At 39.4% G+C, this 13,811-nt stretch overlaps 4 protein-coding genes across 5 annotated transcripts in view; 3 read left to right on the top strand and 1 right to left on the bottom strand.

Moving 5' to 3' along the window:
• The window catches only part of LOC135696742 (ubiquitin carboxyl-terminal hydrolase 47), a 43,686-nt gene that overhangs the window by 24,222 nt on the left and 5,653 nt on the right, over window positions 1-13,811 (bottom strand). The gene's annotated exons all lie outside the window — the stretch shown is intronic.
• LOC135696593 (uncharacterized) lies at window positions 1,453-13,527 on the top strand. The gene is made up of 3 exons (XM_089113539.1): window positions 1,453-3,462; window positions 7,775-8,124; window positions 11,969-13,527. Exons 1-3 carry the CDS (start codon window positions 1,733-1,735, stop codon window positions 13,372-13,374), a joined length of 3,486 nt encoding a protein of 1,161 aa, XP_088969665.1. The 5' UTR covers window positions 1,453-1,732; the 3' UTR covers window positions 13,375-13,527.
• On the top strand, window positions 3,461-7,191 carry LOC148958166 (uncharacterized). The gene has a single exon (XM_089113379.1). The coding sequence runs from the start codon at window positions 4,770-4,772 to the stop codon at window positions 6,498-6,500; it is 1,731 nt and encodes a 576-aa protein (XP_088969505.1). The 5' UTR covers window positions 3,461-4,769; the 3' UTR covers window positions 6,501-7,191.
• LOC148958165 (uncharacterized) lies at window positions 8,521-9,901 on the top strand. Of its 2 annotated transcripts, none has more exons than XM_089113388.1 (4): window positions 8,521-8,678; window positions 8,805-8,909; window positions 9,260-9,296; window positions 9,754-9,901. In XM_089113388.1, the coding sequence occupies exons 1-4, from the start codon at window positions 8,549-8,551 to the stop codon at window positions 9,818-9,820; spliced, it is 339 nt and encodes a 112-aa protein (XP_088969514.1). In that variant the 5' UTR covers window positions 8,521-8,548; the 3' UTR covers window positions 9,821-9,901. The 2 variants fall into 2 exon arrangements, with proteins under 2 accessions (XP_088969514.1, XP_088969515.1); XM_089113389.1 differs by having other exon boundaries at window positions 8,534-8,678; window positions 8,808-8,909.

The raw sequence follows: 13,811 nt of genomic DNA, 5'->3' as shown, positions 1-13,811 counted from the left end.
TGACCTGAAGGATCTGGACGTGCCATGGGAGGATGCTCAAGAGGAAGCCCGGGATCGACATGGATGGAGATTGCTTGTTGCCCGATGTGCAGAAATGCACGGGCAGAACTTGGTCTAAGTCTAAGTAAGAAATGACAAAATGTTATCTAAAAAATTAACCAAAACTGGTAACTTATAATACTTGTTCAGATATTTAGCTGTCTGTTATCACGTAAGGACCCCTTACCCTATAGTTTTAGTAACCCGTACCCCTTGCCGAAGTTACCCCTACCCCTTACCAAAATAGTTTTAATTAGACGATTGATACTAAATATAAAATGATTATGACGCAATATATCAATGTATAAAGTATATAATGGTTTTATAGATCTATAGGCACTCGGTTTGTGTAGGCTTTATTCTGAATAATACATCACTTTCTCGCAATTTTCATACTAAACTTGAAAACCATTAACACATATATGAACCTAACATGAGATAACATAAAATAGAGCATCTAGAAAGTCACTTTAACCAGGATTACCGGTAATTACCGGGAAACCCAAATTGTGCCAAAAATACAATTTTTTTGCAACATAACATAGTCCGGTCTAGCACTTTTAGAACACATCTAAATAAAATGAAAAACCTGCTACTGGTAAGCGGCACTGAATGGGCAACCTTTTCAAAATTGTGCAATTGTTTCTTATTGCGCTAACTCGATCCACAACTGGGTATATATAGTTCTAAGCTTAGAATTTTCCTTACATTTTATACCCTGAAGAGTGTCAGACAAAAGGCATAACGTCATAACAACTTATTTGGTCAAGTATACTGACAAACGAAAAGATGACATCACACAATCACCCGTCACTATAAACACAGATACGTTCAGGTATAGTTACTCCTTTCTTTGTACATTGATCTATGCAAACACTAAAAACTAGAAGCAAATAAACAAAGTTATTGAATTACCGCAAACCCTCGAATTAGCCCCCTGGGGGCTCTTTTATCTTTTGTATTTTTGGATGGGGGTTATTCGAGGGGGGCTTATTCGAGGGGGGCATATAAAATTATAGTAGACGTTTAGAAGACATTAATAAAAAACTCCTATATTTGAATAGCAATTTCTTTAATTGCAAGAGTGAAGGAAAAAGTCATAAAGATAAAACAAGACGAGAGCTCACTTTTAAATAACTTCAAAATTAAAACAACCTATGATTTTGGACAAATATACTAGTTATTATTTTATTAACTAGTTATTAACTAAGGTTATTATTTTGGATGGATAAAGAGAAGGAGCCTTCGTTTTAAGTTTGTACAAAAATGAAAGGCAAGCATGTCTGGACTTGTCTGGGTACAACAATTAAGTTTTTGGCCGGAAGTCGATAGGAACTGAATCTGAGGGGTTTTCGCGGAGTTTCGGAGTCTCAAATAAAAAAACCTCTAGCAAAATGCTTTTATTATTCTTTGTTTAACATGCAACTCGTTGAACTTGGTAACATTTTCCATAGGCAAACGGCATTGATCGGACAATCTTACAGTCATATGCTAGCGTTTCTTCCTTATGAAAAAGAAGGAACAGTCGGTTTAAGTTTGTTTTAGAAAGGTTTGTGGAGACATGAAATGCAAACATGCCTAGACTTGCCTTATAAAAACAATATGCTTGGTCATTTGAGCAAAAGGGAATTCTTAACCTCTTCTACGTCAATAAACCTCGAGGTAACCTCTAGTGCTTGAAGAAGAATTAGACATGGCCGTTGACAAGAAAGTTGCGTTTCATAAAAGCGGTCCCACTTGTATTTTAGTGGCTGTTATATTATTGCTACTTGCTGAAGCAATATTCCTACATTTAAAGATATACAAAACGGACAGTGTGCTGACAAAAAGAATAGATGAACTGGAAAGAAAGCAAGAGATAACTGAACGGAAATTTAAAGAATGCCAAAGCAAAGCTGGCGAACAAAAGCAAAAGGACCTGAGCTACTATTCACAACTTTTTAACAGAGAATTCAGGAAATTAGAAGGACTAAAACGAAGATCACGACGCCATATTGAACCAAACCTGGCTCTCATATTGCAATATCTAAAATTTGGACACAAAGATGGTGGGTATTGCGGCAATGTGACATTGGTATGCGAAAAGGGTGACAGAGGTGCAAGGGGAAAGCCAGGCCCGCGTGGCGCCAAAGGAGATGCAGGACAACGAGGGGATATCGGTCCTGTTGGTGTGATGGGTCCTCCAGGTCAAAAGGGGGACAGGGGGCCTAAGGGTGAACCTGGGTTACCGGGTCGGTCGATTTCAAAGCCACGAATTGTGTCAAAGTTTCCAAATATAGTCTACAAAACAGTTGGTTCAAATTTTACGTTGTTATGTGAAGCCGACGGGAATCCTACACCAAAACTTGTCTGGAGCTTCGGGTCAAAAACGCAAGATTCAAGGTACAGTTTTCCAGCTCCAGGTGCCCTCGCTATTTCAGCAATACAGGAGAATGACAACGGTGTAATTAAGTGTGTTGCAGAGAATATTCTTGGAACAGATGCGGTTGAAACTGAATTGTCTGTCCTAACAAAGCCTAAGGTATTCATCAACTCCAAAAAAGCCACTGGAACAGCTGGGTTTCCTTTGGAAATCAACTGCAGTGCTACTGGTAATCCTATGCCAAAACTTAGCTGGAGAAAGGCTCATGGTCTGACCAGTGGCAAAGAGGTTCTTGCTACTGATCAGAAAAGCATTTCCCTCAAGTTTACAAAAATTGTTTCTGATGATGCAGGGCATTATATTTGCGAAGCAGAAAATAAAGTTGGCGTGACATCTGACTCTGTCCTTCTTGAAATACAAGAAAGAGATTGTTCATCGTGGAGGAAAAGCGGGCAGTCAAAAAGTGGAATCTATATAATAAACCCAGACAACGGTATAGCTTTCTCTGTTTATTGTGACATGGAAAATGAGGGAGGTGGCTGGACGGTGATTCAGAGACGTGTTGATGGGTCAGTAGATTTCTATCGAAACTGGGAAGTGTACAAGATAGGCTTTGGGGATTTGAGAAGTGAATTTTGGCTTGGAAATGAGAAAATTCACCGCCTTACAAAGCAAAAGGATACGAAGATTCGGTTTGATCTTGAAGATGTGGATGGTAACAAAGCTTTTGCAGAGTATAATACCTTTTATATTGATGGCGAAGATAAACAATTTACAGCACATGTAAGTTCTTACTCAGGAACGGCTGGCGATTCATTTTCAGATACAAATGGGCTTAAATTTTCAACCAAAGATAAAGATCACGACACGAATCCAGGTGGAAGTTGTGCTGTGGAATATCATGGTGCGTGGTGGTATGGAAAATGTCATTCATCCAATTTAAATGGAAGATATCTAAATGGTCCACATAAGTCGTATGCCAATGGAGTAAATTGGTATCACTTCAAAGGTCATTACAACTCATTGAAAAGAACTGCCATGAAAATAAAGCCACGGAATTAGCCAAGAACAAATTATTTAACAGAAATGGCAGCTATGCTAGCAGTTGTAGAAAATAGTTAACAATTTATGTAACAGATAAAAGATTGTAAACGATGAGAAAAATGTAAAAGTGTTGTAGCTTATAGCATATGTTAGAAACATATAAATGCTTAAATGCCACTTGCCTCCCTTTTATATTTTAGTCCTTACAACCAAAGGATACAAAAAGCGACTTGCGAACAAATAGCCTCTACCAGCTTGCTAGCATGAATGGATTAGCTTATGGGATCAATTCATAATCATTTAGAGGGGGTAGTTATTGGAGCACCCTATCTGAGATAACAAAAATTACGCAAAGTAAACAGCATTTCAGAAATATGGTTAAGAGCTGGAAGCGAGATTGTTACAGGCAGCCATTTACAGAGTATCATAACTTGTGAATGTAATGTTCACATTTTTAGTATCCCGTATGTACATTAAGTCCCGTATGTAATCTGCCCATGTAATCTCGTACACACGTGATTTGTTATTCAGTTCTTATGTATGGAGTTCATATACAGTTACTATCTTAGTAGTTATATAATCATGGACATATCTCTATGATCAGCTCCTAAAACATTATAGTAAACATCGTAATTATAGAACTTGAGAATAGGAAATTAAAATGGTCCCATTATTAAAGAAATGATGTTGAAAAATCACGAGATATATTAAGAGTTGCATATTAACATTTCCGTGTAGCCCACCTCCACAAACTATCCTGTAATTTGACAAACTGAGTTTAAGTTCCCAGTAATGCAAATTAGGAATGGCGGCTAAAAGCAAGGACACATAGACTATACATGGCCTCAGACGCAAGTTGAAAAGTGGGGGGCCAAGGGAGATTTTAACAATCAAAACAAAGAAGTGGAGGGGCCAGGGCGCCCTCGCCCCCTCCCCCTTCGTCGGATGTCCTGCTATACTGGTAAGCCCCAGTAAACAAGGCCGATTGAACGGATAGCTGAAACTTACAAGCAATGTCCCATGAATAAAAAAAATGTCTTGTTCCAATTTCTAGGGTCTTGACCACGCAACACATCAAGTGATCTTGCCCCTTTACAGGTGTAGGTTTGGTAAACTATGCTAGCGTTTGTTAATTTTGATGTATGAAAAAAGGAACAGTCGGTTTGAGTTTGTGTTAAAGGTTTGAAAAAAAAGGAAAGGCAAACATGCCTAGACTTATCTTGTAAAAACAATAGGCTTGGTCATTTGAGCAGAAAGGAATTCTTAACCTCTTCTACGTCAATAAACCTCGAGGTAACCTCTAGTGCTTGAAGAAGAATTAGACATGGCCGTTGACAAGAAAGTTGCGTTTCATAAAAGCGGTCCCACTTGCATTTTAGTGGCTGTTATATTATTGCTAGTTGCTGAAGCAATATTCCTACATTTAAAGATATACAAAACGGACAGTGTGCTGACAAAAAGAATAGATGAACTGGAAAGAAAGCAAGAGATAACTGAACGGAAATTTAAAGAATGCCAAAGCAAAGCTGGCGAACAAAAGCAAAAGGACCTGAGCTACTATTCACAACTTTTTAACAGAGAATTTAGGAAATTAGAAAGACTAAAACGAAGATCACGACGCCATATTGAACCAAACCTGGCTCTCATATTGCAATATCTAAAATTTGGACACAAAGATGGTGGGTATTGCGGCAATGTGACATTGGTATGCGAAAAGGGTGACAGAGGTGCAAGGGGAAAGCCAGGCCCGCGTGGCGCCAAAGGAGATGCAGGACAACGAGGGGATATCGGTCCTGTTGGTGTGATGGGTCCTCCGGGTCAAAAGGGGGACAGGGGGCCTAAGGGTGAACCTGGGTTACCGGGTCGGTCGATTTCAAAGCCACGAATTGTGTCAAAGTTTCCAAATATAGTCTACAAAACAGTTGGTTCAAATTTTACGTTGTTATGTGAAGCCGACGGGAATCCTACACCAAAACTTGTCTGGAGCTTCGGGTCAAAAACGCAAGATTCAAGGTACAGTTTTCCAGCTCCAGGTGCCCTCGCTATTTCAGCAATACAGGAGAATGACAACGGTGTAATTAAGTGTGTTGCAGAGAATATTCTTGGAACAGATGCGGTTGAAACTGAACTGTCTGTCCTAACAAAGCCTAAGGTATTCATCAACTCCAAAAAAGCCACTGGAACAGCTGGGTTTCCTTTGGAAATCAACTGCAGTGCTACTGGTAATCCTATGCCAAAGCTTAGCTGGAGAAAGGCTCATGGTCTGACCAGTGGCAAAGAGGTTCTTGCTACTGATCAGAAAAGCATTTCCCTCAAGTTTACAAAAATTGTTTCTGATGATGCAGGGCACTATATTTGCGAATCAGAAAATAAAGTTGGCGTGACATCTGACTCTGTCCATCTTGAAATACAAGAAAGAGACTGTTCATCGTGGAGGAAAAGCGGGCAATCAAAAAGTGGAATCTATATAATAAACCCAGACAACGGCATAGCTTTCTCTGTTTATTGTGACATGGAAAATGAGGGGGGTGGCTGGACGGTGATTCAGAGACGTGTTGATGGGTCAGTAGATTTCTATCGAAACTGGGAAGAATATAAGACAGGCTTTGGGGATTTGAGAAGTGAATTTTGGCTTGGAAATGAGAAAATTCACCGCCTTACAAAGCAAAAGGATACGAAGATTCGGTTTGATCTTGAAGATGTGGATGGCAACAAAGCTTTTGCAGAGTATAATACCTTTTATATTGATGGCGAAGATAAACAATTTACAGCACATGTAAGTTCTTACTCAGGAACGGCTGGCGAATCATTTTCAAATACAAATGGGCGTAAATTTTCAACCAAAGATAAAGATCACGACACGAATCCAGGGGGAAGTTGTGCTGTGGTATATCATGGTGCGTGGTGGTATGGAAAATGTCATTCATCCAATTTAAATGGAAGATATCTAAATGGTCCACATAAGTCGTATGCCAATGGGGTAAATTGGCAAGCGTTCAAAGGTTATCACAACTCATTGAAAAGAACTGCCATGAAAATAAAGCCACGGAATTAGCCAAGAACAAAATTTAACAGAAATGGCAGCTATGCTAGCAGTTGTAGAAAATAGTTAACAACTTATGTAACAGATAAAAGATTGTAAACGATGAGAAAAATGTAAAAGAGTTGTAGCTTATAGCATATGTTAGAAACATATAAATGCTTAAATGCCGCTTGGCCCTCCTTTATATTTGATTTCTTACAGCCAAGGGATACAAAAAGCGACCTGCGAACAAATAGCCTCTACCAGCTTGCTAGCATGAATGGATTAGCTTACGGGATCAATTCATAATCATTTAGAGGGGGTAGTTTGTGGAGCACCCTATCTGAGATAACAAAAATTGCCCAAAGCATAAATCAATTCAGAAATTTTGTTAAGAGCTGGAAGAGAGATTGTTACAGGCAGCCATTTACCGAGTATCATAACTTGTGAATGTAATGTTCACATCTTTAGTATCCCGTATGTACATTAAGTCCCGTATGTAATCTGCCCATGTAATCTCGTACACACGTGATTTGTTATTCAGTTCTTATGTATGGAGTTCATATACAGTTGGTATCTTAGTAGTTATATAATCATGGACATATCTCTATGATCAGCTCCTAAAACATTATAGTAAACATCGTAATTATAGAACTTGAGAATAGGAAATTAAAATGGTCCCATTATTAAAGAAATGATGTTGAAAAATCACGAGATATATTAAGAGTTGCATATTAACATTTCCGTGTAGCCCACCTCCACAAACTATCCTGTAATTTGACAAACTGAGTTTAAGTTCCCAGTAATGCAAATTAGGAATGGCGGCTAAAAGCAAGGACACATAGACTATACATGGCCTCAGACGCAAGTTGAAAAGTGGGGGGCCAAGGGAGATTTTAACAATCAAAACAAAGAAGTGGAGGGGCCAGGGCGCCCTCGCCCCCTCCCCATTGTCCTGCTATACTGGTAAGCCCCAGTAAACAAGGCCGATTGAACGGATAGCTGAAACTTACAAGCAATGTCCCATGAATAAAAAAATGTCTTGTTCCAATTTCTAGGGTCTTGACCACGCAACACATCAAGTGATCTTGCCCCTTTACAGGTGTAGGTTTGGTAAACTATGCTAGCGTTTGTTACTTTTGATGTATGAAAAAGAAGGAACAGTCGGTTTAAGTTTGTTTCAGAAATTTTTGTGGAGACATGAAATGCAAACATGCCTAGACTTGTCTTATAAAAACAATATGCTTGGTCATTTGAGCAAAAGGGAATTCTTAACCTCTTCTACGTCAATAAACCTCGAGGTAACCTCTAGTGCTTGAAGAAGAATTAGACATGGCCGTTGACAAGAAAGTTGCGTTTCATAAAAGCGGTCCCACTTGCATTTTAGTGGCTGTTATATTATTGCTAGTTGCTGAAGCAATATTCCTACATTTAAAGATATACAAAACGGACAGTGTGCTGACAAAAAGAATAGATGAACTGGAAAGAAAGCAAGAGATAACTGAACGGAAATTCAAAGAATGCCAAAGCAAAGATGGTGAACAAAAGCAAAAGGACCTGAGCTACTATTCACAACTTCTTAACAAAGGATTCAGGAAATTAGAAAGACTAAAACGAAGATCACGACGCCATATTGAACCAAACCTGGCTCTCATATCACTATAACTAAAATTCGGATATGCAAATCAACCCCGAACAAAAGATCCACACCGCCCCGCGATTCAAACGGTTTTGAGCCAAAACCGCTCGGCCGATTTTCAAAATTCTTTTTTCCACTGAATCCTAGATCCTCGAGGCTCAAACATAAGGTCCGCTTTTTCGTATTTTCGCTTCCGTTTTTGAGATATTAACGGTTTTCTCCCGGGTTCGTTCCAAAATCTCGCGATCACGATTAGTGCTCTCCGTGGTCTTTGTCCCGTGTTTCTATAGGTTCTTTCTCTCTCTTTTCTCTTGCTCTCTACAAAAGATTTCAAAACTCCTTCCAACAGCAACCCTTCAATTTGAACGGAGGCTTTTCAAATTCGTTTCGCTTTCCACAAAGAATCTACTGTGTGCCGATAATTTAGGTGATTTGGAATTGGATGATAAATCTACGTGCACTGCTGCTTGGCATTCCTTTTCGAACTCGAAGCGGTCGTCGACGGTCGGTGTCGTGTGCTACAGCTACAGCTCCAGTAGTCAATCGTGCTGGGTGCTCTCGACAGACCTCAGGTGAGTCTTGCTAGCTTTTTTTATCAACTGATTTTTTATCGATCGACGATTGAACCCCGTTTCTTATTTTGTTTGCAAGAGCCATGTGATTCGTGCTTTTGACAATCTTCCTTTTCTTCGTTTTAGTAGCTACGTACGGTACGCACACTGCTGCCCGTTTTTTGGTTTTGCGATTGCTGCTGGCTGTTCCCCTTCTTCACTGGCATCAGAATCGATGGCATGCGAATACAAGTAAGCGTTGTTGTTCTTACGTGTTTTCGATATTACTTTTTTCAAATGATTTTGTGCTCATTTCGATGAAATTACACTAAAAACCGGCTGCTAGACCCCCGCTGCGAACGAAAACTTTTTACCTCTTCTCGTGGTTTTGTGCTTAAAGGAAACTGGATTGGCTTTATTGCAATCAAAGTATGAAGAATTGTGGTAGATTTTGCCTGCTGTTTATTCTTGATGCAAGAAAATTTGATTTTCATAGGAAACCCGTTGTAATGCGAATTATGTAATCCCGCCAGCCCCCAACTTTTTATGCCTATCGAGAATCCTTTGCAGCAACTTTTCCTAACCGCCTTCCTTTTTTGTAGATAAACGATCGGATTCGCTGACTTTTTGGTTCAACAAGTGAGTATTTTTCTATTAAATTTTCACTTTTTGTGAGATTTTCCCACTGAGAATGAGATGGGATTTGCCTGTCTCTTGAGTGACAATTATTCTAGAAACCATTTCAAATGACTTTATGCTTATTTGGGTGAAATTACACTAAAAACCGGTTGCTGAAAGGAGTCACTAGACCCGCCACGAACGCCTTTCTCTTAATGTTTTACCTCTTCGTAGTTTTGTCCTTCAAGGAAGATGGATTTGCTGTATTGCTCGCTTCACAAGAACAAGTTCAAATGATTTTATGCTTAGTTTGATGAAATTTCACTAAAAACAGGTCGCATAAAGGGGTGGCTAAACCCTCGGGGCGAATCTTTTTTTCTGAAATTTTTACAAAGCATTATGACTATGGATTTCCTTAAAAAGTGCTTTCATTAACCATGGAATAACATCTTAATTATTTGTGATGTTCTTCATCTAGATCAAAGATCGTTTCAAGCAATAATTATGACCCAGACGTGATTCTTGACTGTGGAGAAAAGGACTAAAGTTATATAGATTAGCTGTTGTCCGTAAATTGTATTTTGTTAATTTGTTGTTGGAGTAAGAATCATTTCTGATGCACGAAACTTTGGCTGTTTTCTATCTTTCCATTTCTTAAGTGCTTTGTTGCTGCAGTGTTTCAAAAGCTAATTGTGACGAAGATATGATATGTGGACCTCAAATGTATAGAACTGCGTAATAACTTTATAACTCTTTGGGGTTTAGAAGAGGTGTTTGATTCAGAATAAACAGGGAGCTTTGAGGGTGGCCCGCAATTATGTCTAAAAACAGCATCACAAGTGAACAAAGATTGAACGAAGTGCTTTAAAATGAACATTACAGCTCTAAGAATGACTTTAGAAAATATTTAAAAACGCCCCATAAGTCGACGAGGGCTAAGAGTGTATGATTAGAAAACTTAAAAATTTGATTCTGACTAAATAGGAGAACCTCTAGGAGTAACCCATGAAAATGTGCCAACGAGCATAAGGAATTGGTGGGACTGGCAGAAGCATGTTGCTGTCAAGTTTAAAGTAGAATTCAGAATAATTAACAAAGCTTTTAGATAAGCCTGCAAGATATTTAAACGACCACCACGATACACCGAGTGATAAAAGAAGATGGAAACTTTGAAAATTGCAATTAGAATAAGCAGGAGAATTAAAGAGGGTAACCCGTGAAAGTATTTAAACGAGGACCCCAATTAGATCGTGGCTTACAAAATATATTGAAGAACTTTTCTGCCTTGCCTCGATATTGCAACCGTTTATGTATCAAATTGGTGTGTACATTTTAATAAACGGAAGAGTAGCTCCCAGTAAATCCCGCTCTGCGGGCACCCTATGGACCCCGGAATGGAATAGTAAGATTAGCCTCTGAAAGTCAAGAGTGCTATTAACCTCGATTTCAAAGGGGTTCAGATGGTGATGAAAGCTATGATATTGCTAATTGGTAATCATAATAATCAAGGAACTACTTATTGGATTGATTCTATTAGGAATTTCGCAAGTATGGGTATCTGGAGCCAGCAAGTAATTAAGTTTGGGTTTAATTTTCTAAAAGGATTTACTGAATTACAATCAAGGTAATAAAGCATTATCTTCCTACACGAAAATAGCTCTTATCTCAATAGGGTTGTTGCTGCAAGTAAATAATACTTTGTCCTTGAGCAATTATTTCCTGCTCTTGCCAATAGTATATGCTACTCACAGTAGGCGTGACTATGGATTAGATTAATTATGTTTGCCTTTTGTCACGTTTAAAGTATCCTTGCCTGCTTGCTGTATGATATTACACTTTTTGCTTGCATTCCTTATTGAATTGAAAGAATGTAGGAGGACATTGTTTTTTTATTCTGATTTTCAAGATAGATTCAACTTTAATTTGATTTGTCAGAGGAGTAAACAGATAAGTAAGGTTGGGAAGTCTTAACATGAAATTTTATGGAAAATTAAAACAGGAGACTTAGGGGGTAACACATTAAAATATTTAAACGAGGAACACGAATAGACCTGGGCTGCAAATGTTTTGAAGCAACTTTCAATTAACGGAAGACTAGCTCCCCTACGAAGCCCGCTACGCGGGCTTGCCAGTGACCCTACGGTAGAGTACATAGATTAGCCTCGGAAAAGACAAGAATTTTCTTAAAACCCCCTGTGAATGATAGTAAAATTAGCCTCGGTAAAGACAAGAATTCTTTCGAAGCCCCCAATGAGTATGCAGATTAGCCACGGAAAAGACAAGAGGTGTATCAAACTCGATTTGAAAAAAATTGGCTCCGCACAGGTCACGTGATAAAAAAATTACTCGCACTCCTGTGACTATCGCTAGGAAGGGGGGAGCCTCTACCCCTTCTCTATTTCAGGCGACCCCCTGACTAGCGATAGTCACAGGAGTGCGAGTAATTTTTTTATCACGTGACCTGTGCGGAGCCAATTTTTTTCAAATCGAGTTTGATACACCTCTTGTCTTTTCCGTGGCTAATCTGCATACTCATTGGGGGCTTCGAAAGAATTCTTGTCTTTACCGAGGCTAATTTTACTATCATTCACAGGGGGTTTTAAGAAAATTCTTGTCTTTTCCGAGGCTAATCTATGTACTCTACCGTAGGGTCACTGGCAAGCCCGCGTAGCGGGCTTCGTAGGGGAGCTAGTTGCAATATCTAAAATTTGGACACAAAGATGGTGGGTATTGCGGCAATGTGACATTGGTATGCGAAAAGGGTGACAGAGGTGCAAGGGGAAAGCCAGGCCCGCGTGGCGCCAAAGGAGATGCAGGACAACGAGGGGATATCGGTCCTGTTGGTGTGATGGGTCCTCCAGGTCAAAAGGGGGACAGGGGGCCTAAGGGTGAGCCTGGGTTACCGGGTCGGTCGATTTCAAAGCCACGAATTGTGTCAAAGTTTCCAAATATAGTCTACAAAACAGTTGGTTCAAATTTTACGTTGTTATGTGAAGCCGACGGGAATCCTACACCAAAACTTGTCTGGAGCTTCGGGTCAAAAACGCAAGATTCAAGGTACAGTTTTCCAGCTCCAGGTGCCCTCGCTATTTCAGCAATACAGGAGAATGACAACGGTGTAATTAAGTGTGTTGCAGAGAATATTCTTGGAACAGATGCGGTTGAAACTGAACTGTCTGTCCTAACAAAGCCTAAGGTATTCATCAACTCCAAAAAAGCCACTGGAACAGCTGGGTTTCCTTTGGAAATCAACTGCAGTGCTACTGGTAATCCTATGCCAAAGCTTAGCTGGAGAAAGGCTCATGGTCTGACCAGTGGCAAAGAGGTTCTTGCTACTGATCAGAAAAGCATTTCCCTCAAGTTTACAAAAATTGTTTCTGATGATGCAGGGCACTATATTTGCGAATCAGAAAATAAAGTTGGCGTGACATTTGACTCTGTCCATCTTGAAATACAAGAAAGAGACTGTTCATCGTGGAGGAAAAGCGGGCAATCAAAAAGTGGAATCTATATAATAAACCCAGACAACGGCATAGCTTTCTCTGTTTATTGTGACATGGAAAATGAGGGGGGTGGCTGGACGGTGATTCAGAGACGTGTTGATGGGTCAGTAGATTTCTATCGAAACTGGGAAGAATATAAGACAGGCTTTGGGGATTTGAGAAGTGAATTTTGGCTTGGAAATGAGAAAATTCACCGCCTTACAAAGCAAAAGGATACGAAGATTCGGTTTGATCTTGAAGATGTGGATGGCAACAAAGCTTTTGCAGAGTATAATACCTTTTATATTGATGGCGAAGATAAACAATTTACAGCACATGTAGGTTCTTACTCAGGAACGGCTGGCGAATCATTTTCAAATACAAATGGGCGTAAATTTTCAACCAAAGATAAAGATCACGACACGAATCCAGGGGGAAGTTGTGCTGTGGTATATCATGGTGCGTGGTGGTATGGAAAATGTCATTCATCCAATTTAAATGGAAGATATCTAAATGGTCCACATAAGTCGTATGCCAATGGGGTAAATTGGCAAGCGTTCAAAGGTTATCACAACTCATTGAAAAGAACTGCCATGAAAATAAAGCCACGGAATTAGCCAAGAACAAAATTTAACAGAAATGGCAGCTATGCTAGCAGTTGTAGAAAATAGTTAACAACTTATGTAAAAGATAAAAGATTGTAAACGATGAGAAAAATGTTAAAGAGTAGCTTATAGCATATGTTAGAAACATATAAATGCTTAAATGCCGCTTGGCCCTCCTTTACATTTGATTTCTTACAGCCAAGGGATACAAAAAGCGACTTGCGAACAAATAGCCTCTACCAGCTTGCTAGCATGAATGGATTAGCTTATGGGATCAATTCATAATCATTTAGAGGGGGTAGTTATTGGAGCACCCTATCTGAGATAACAAAAATTACGCAAAGTAAACAGCATTTCAGAAATATGGTTAAAGACAGGAAGGGAGATTGTTACAGGCAAGCCATTTGCAGTATCATAACTTGTGAACATTGTAATTATAGCACTTGAGA

The sequence above is a fragment of the Rhopilema esculentum genome, chromosome 17 (assembly GCF_057945365.1).
Source record: "Rhopilema esculentum isolate cy_ngs chromosome 17, ASM5794536v1, whole genome shotgun sequence".
NCBI classification, from domain to species: domain Eukaryota; kingdom Metazoa; phylum Cnidaria; class Scyphozoa; order Rhizostomeae; family Rhizostomatidae; genus Rhopilema; species Rhopilema esculentum.
Note: the sequence above shows the minus strand (reverse complement) of the source record. Positions and strands in the feature narration are given on the sequence as shown.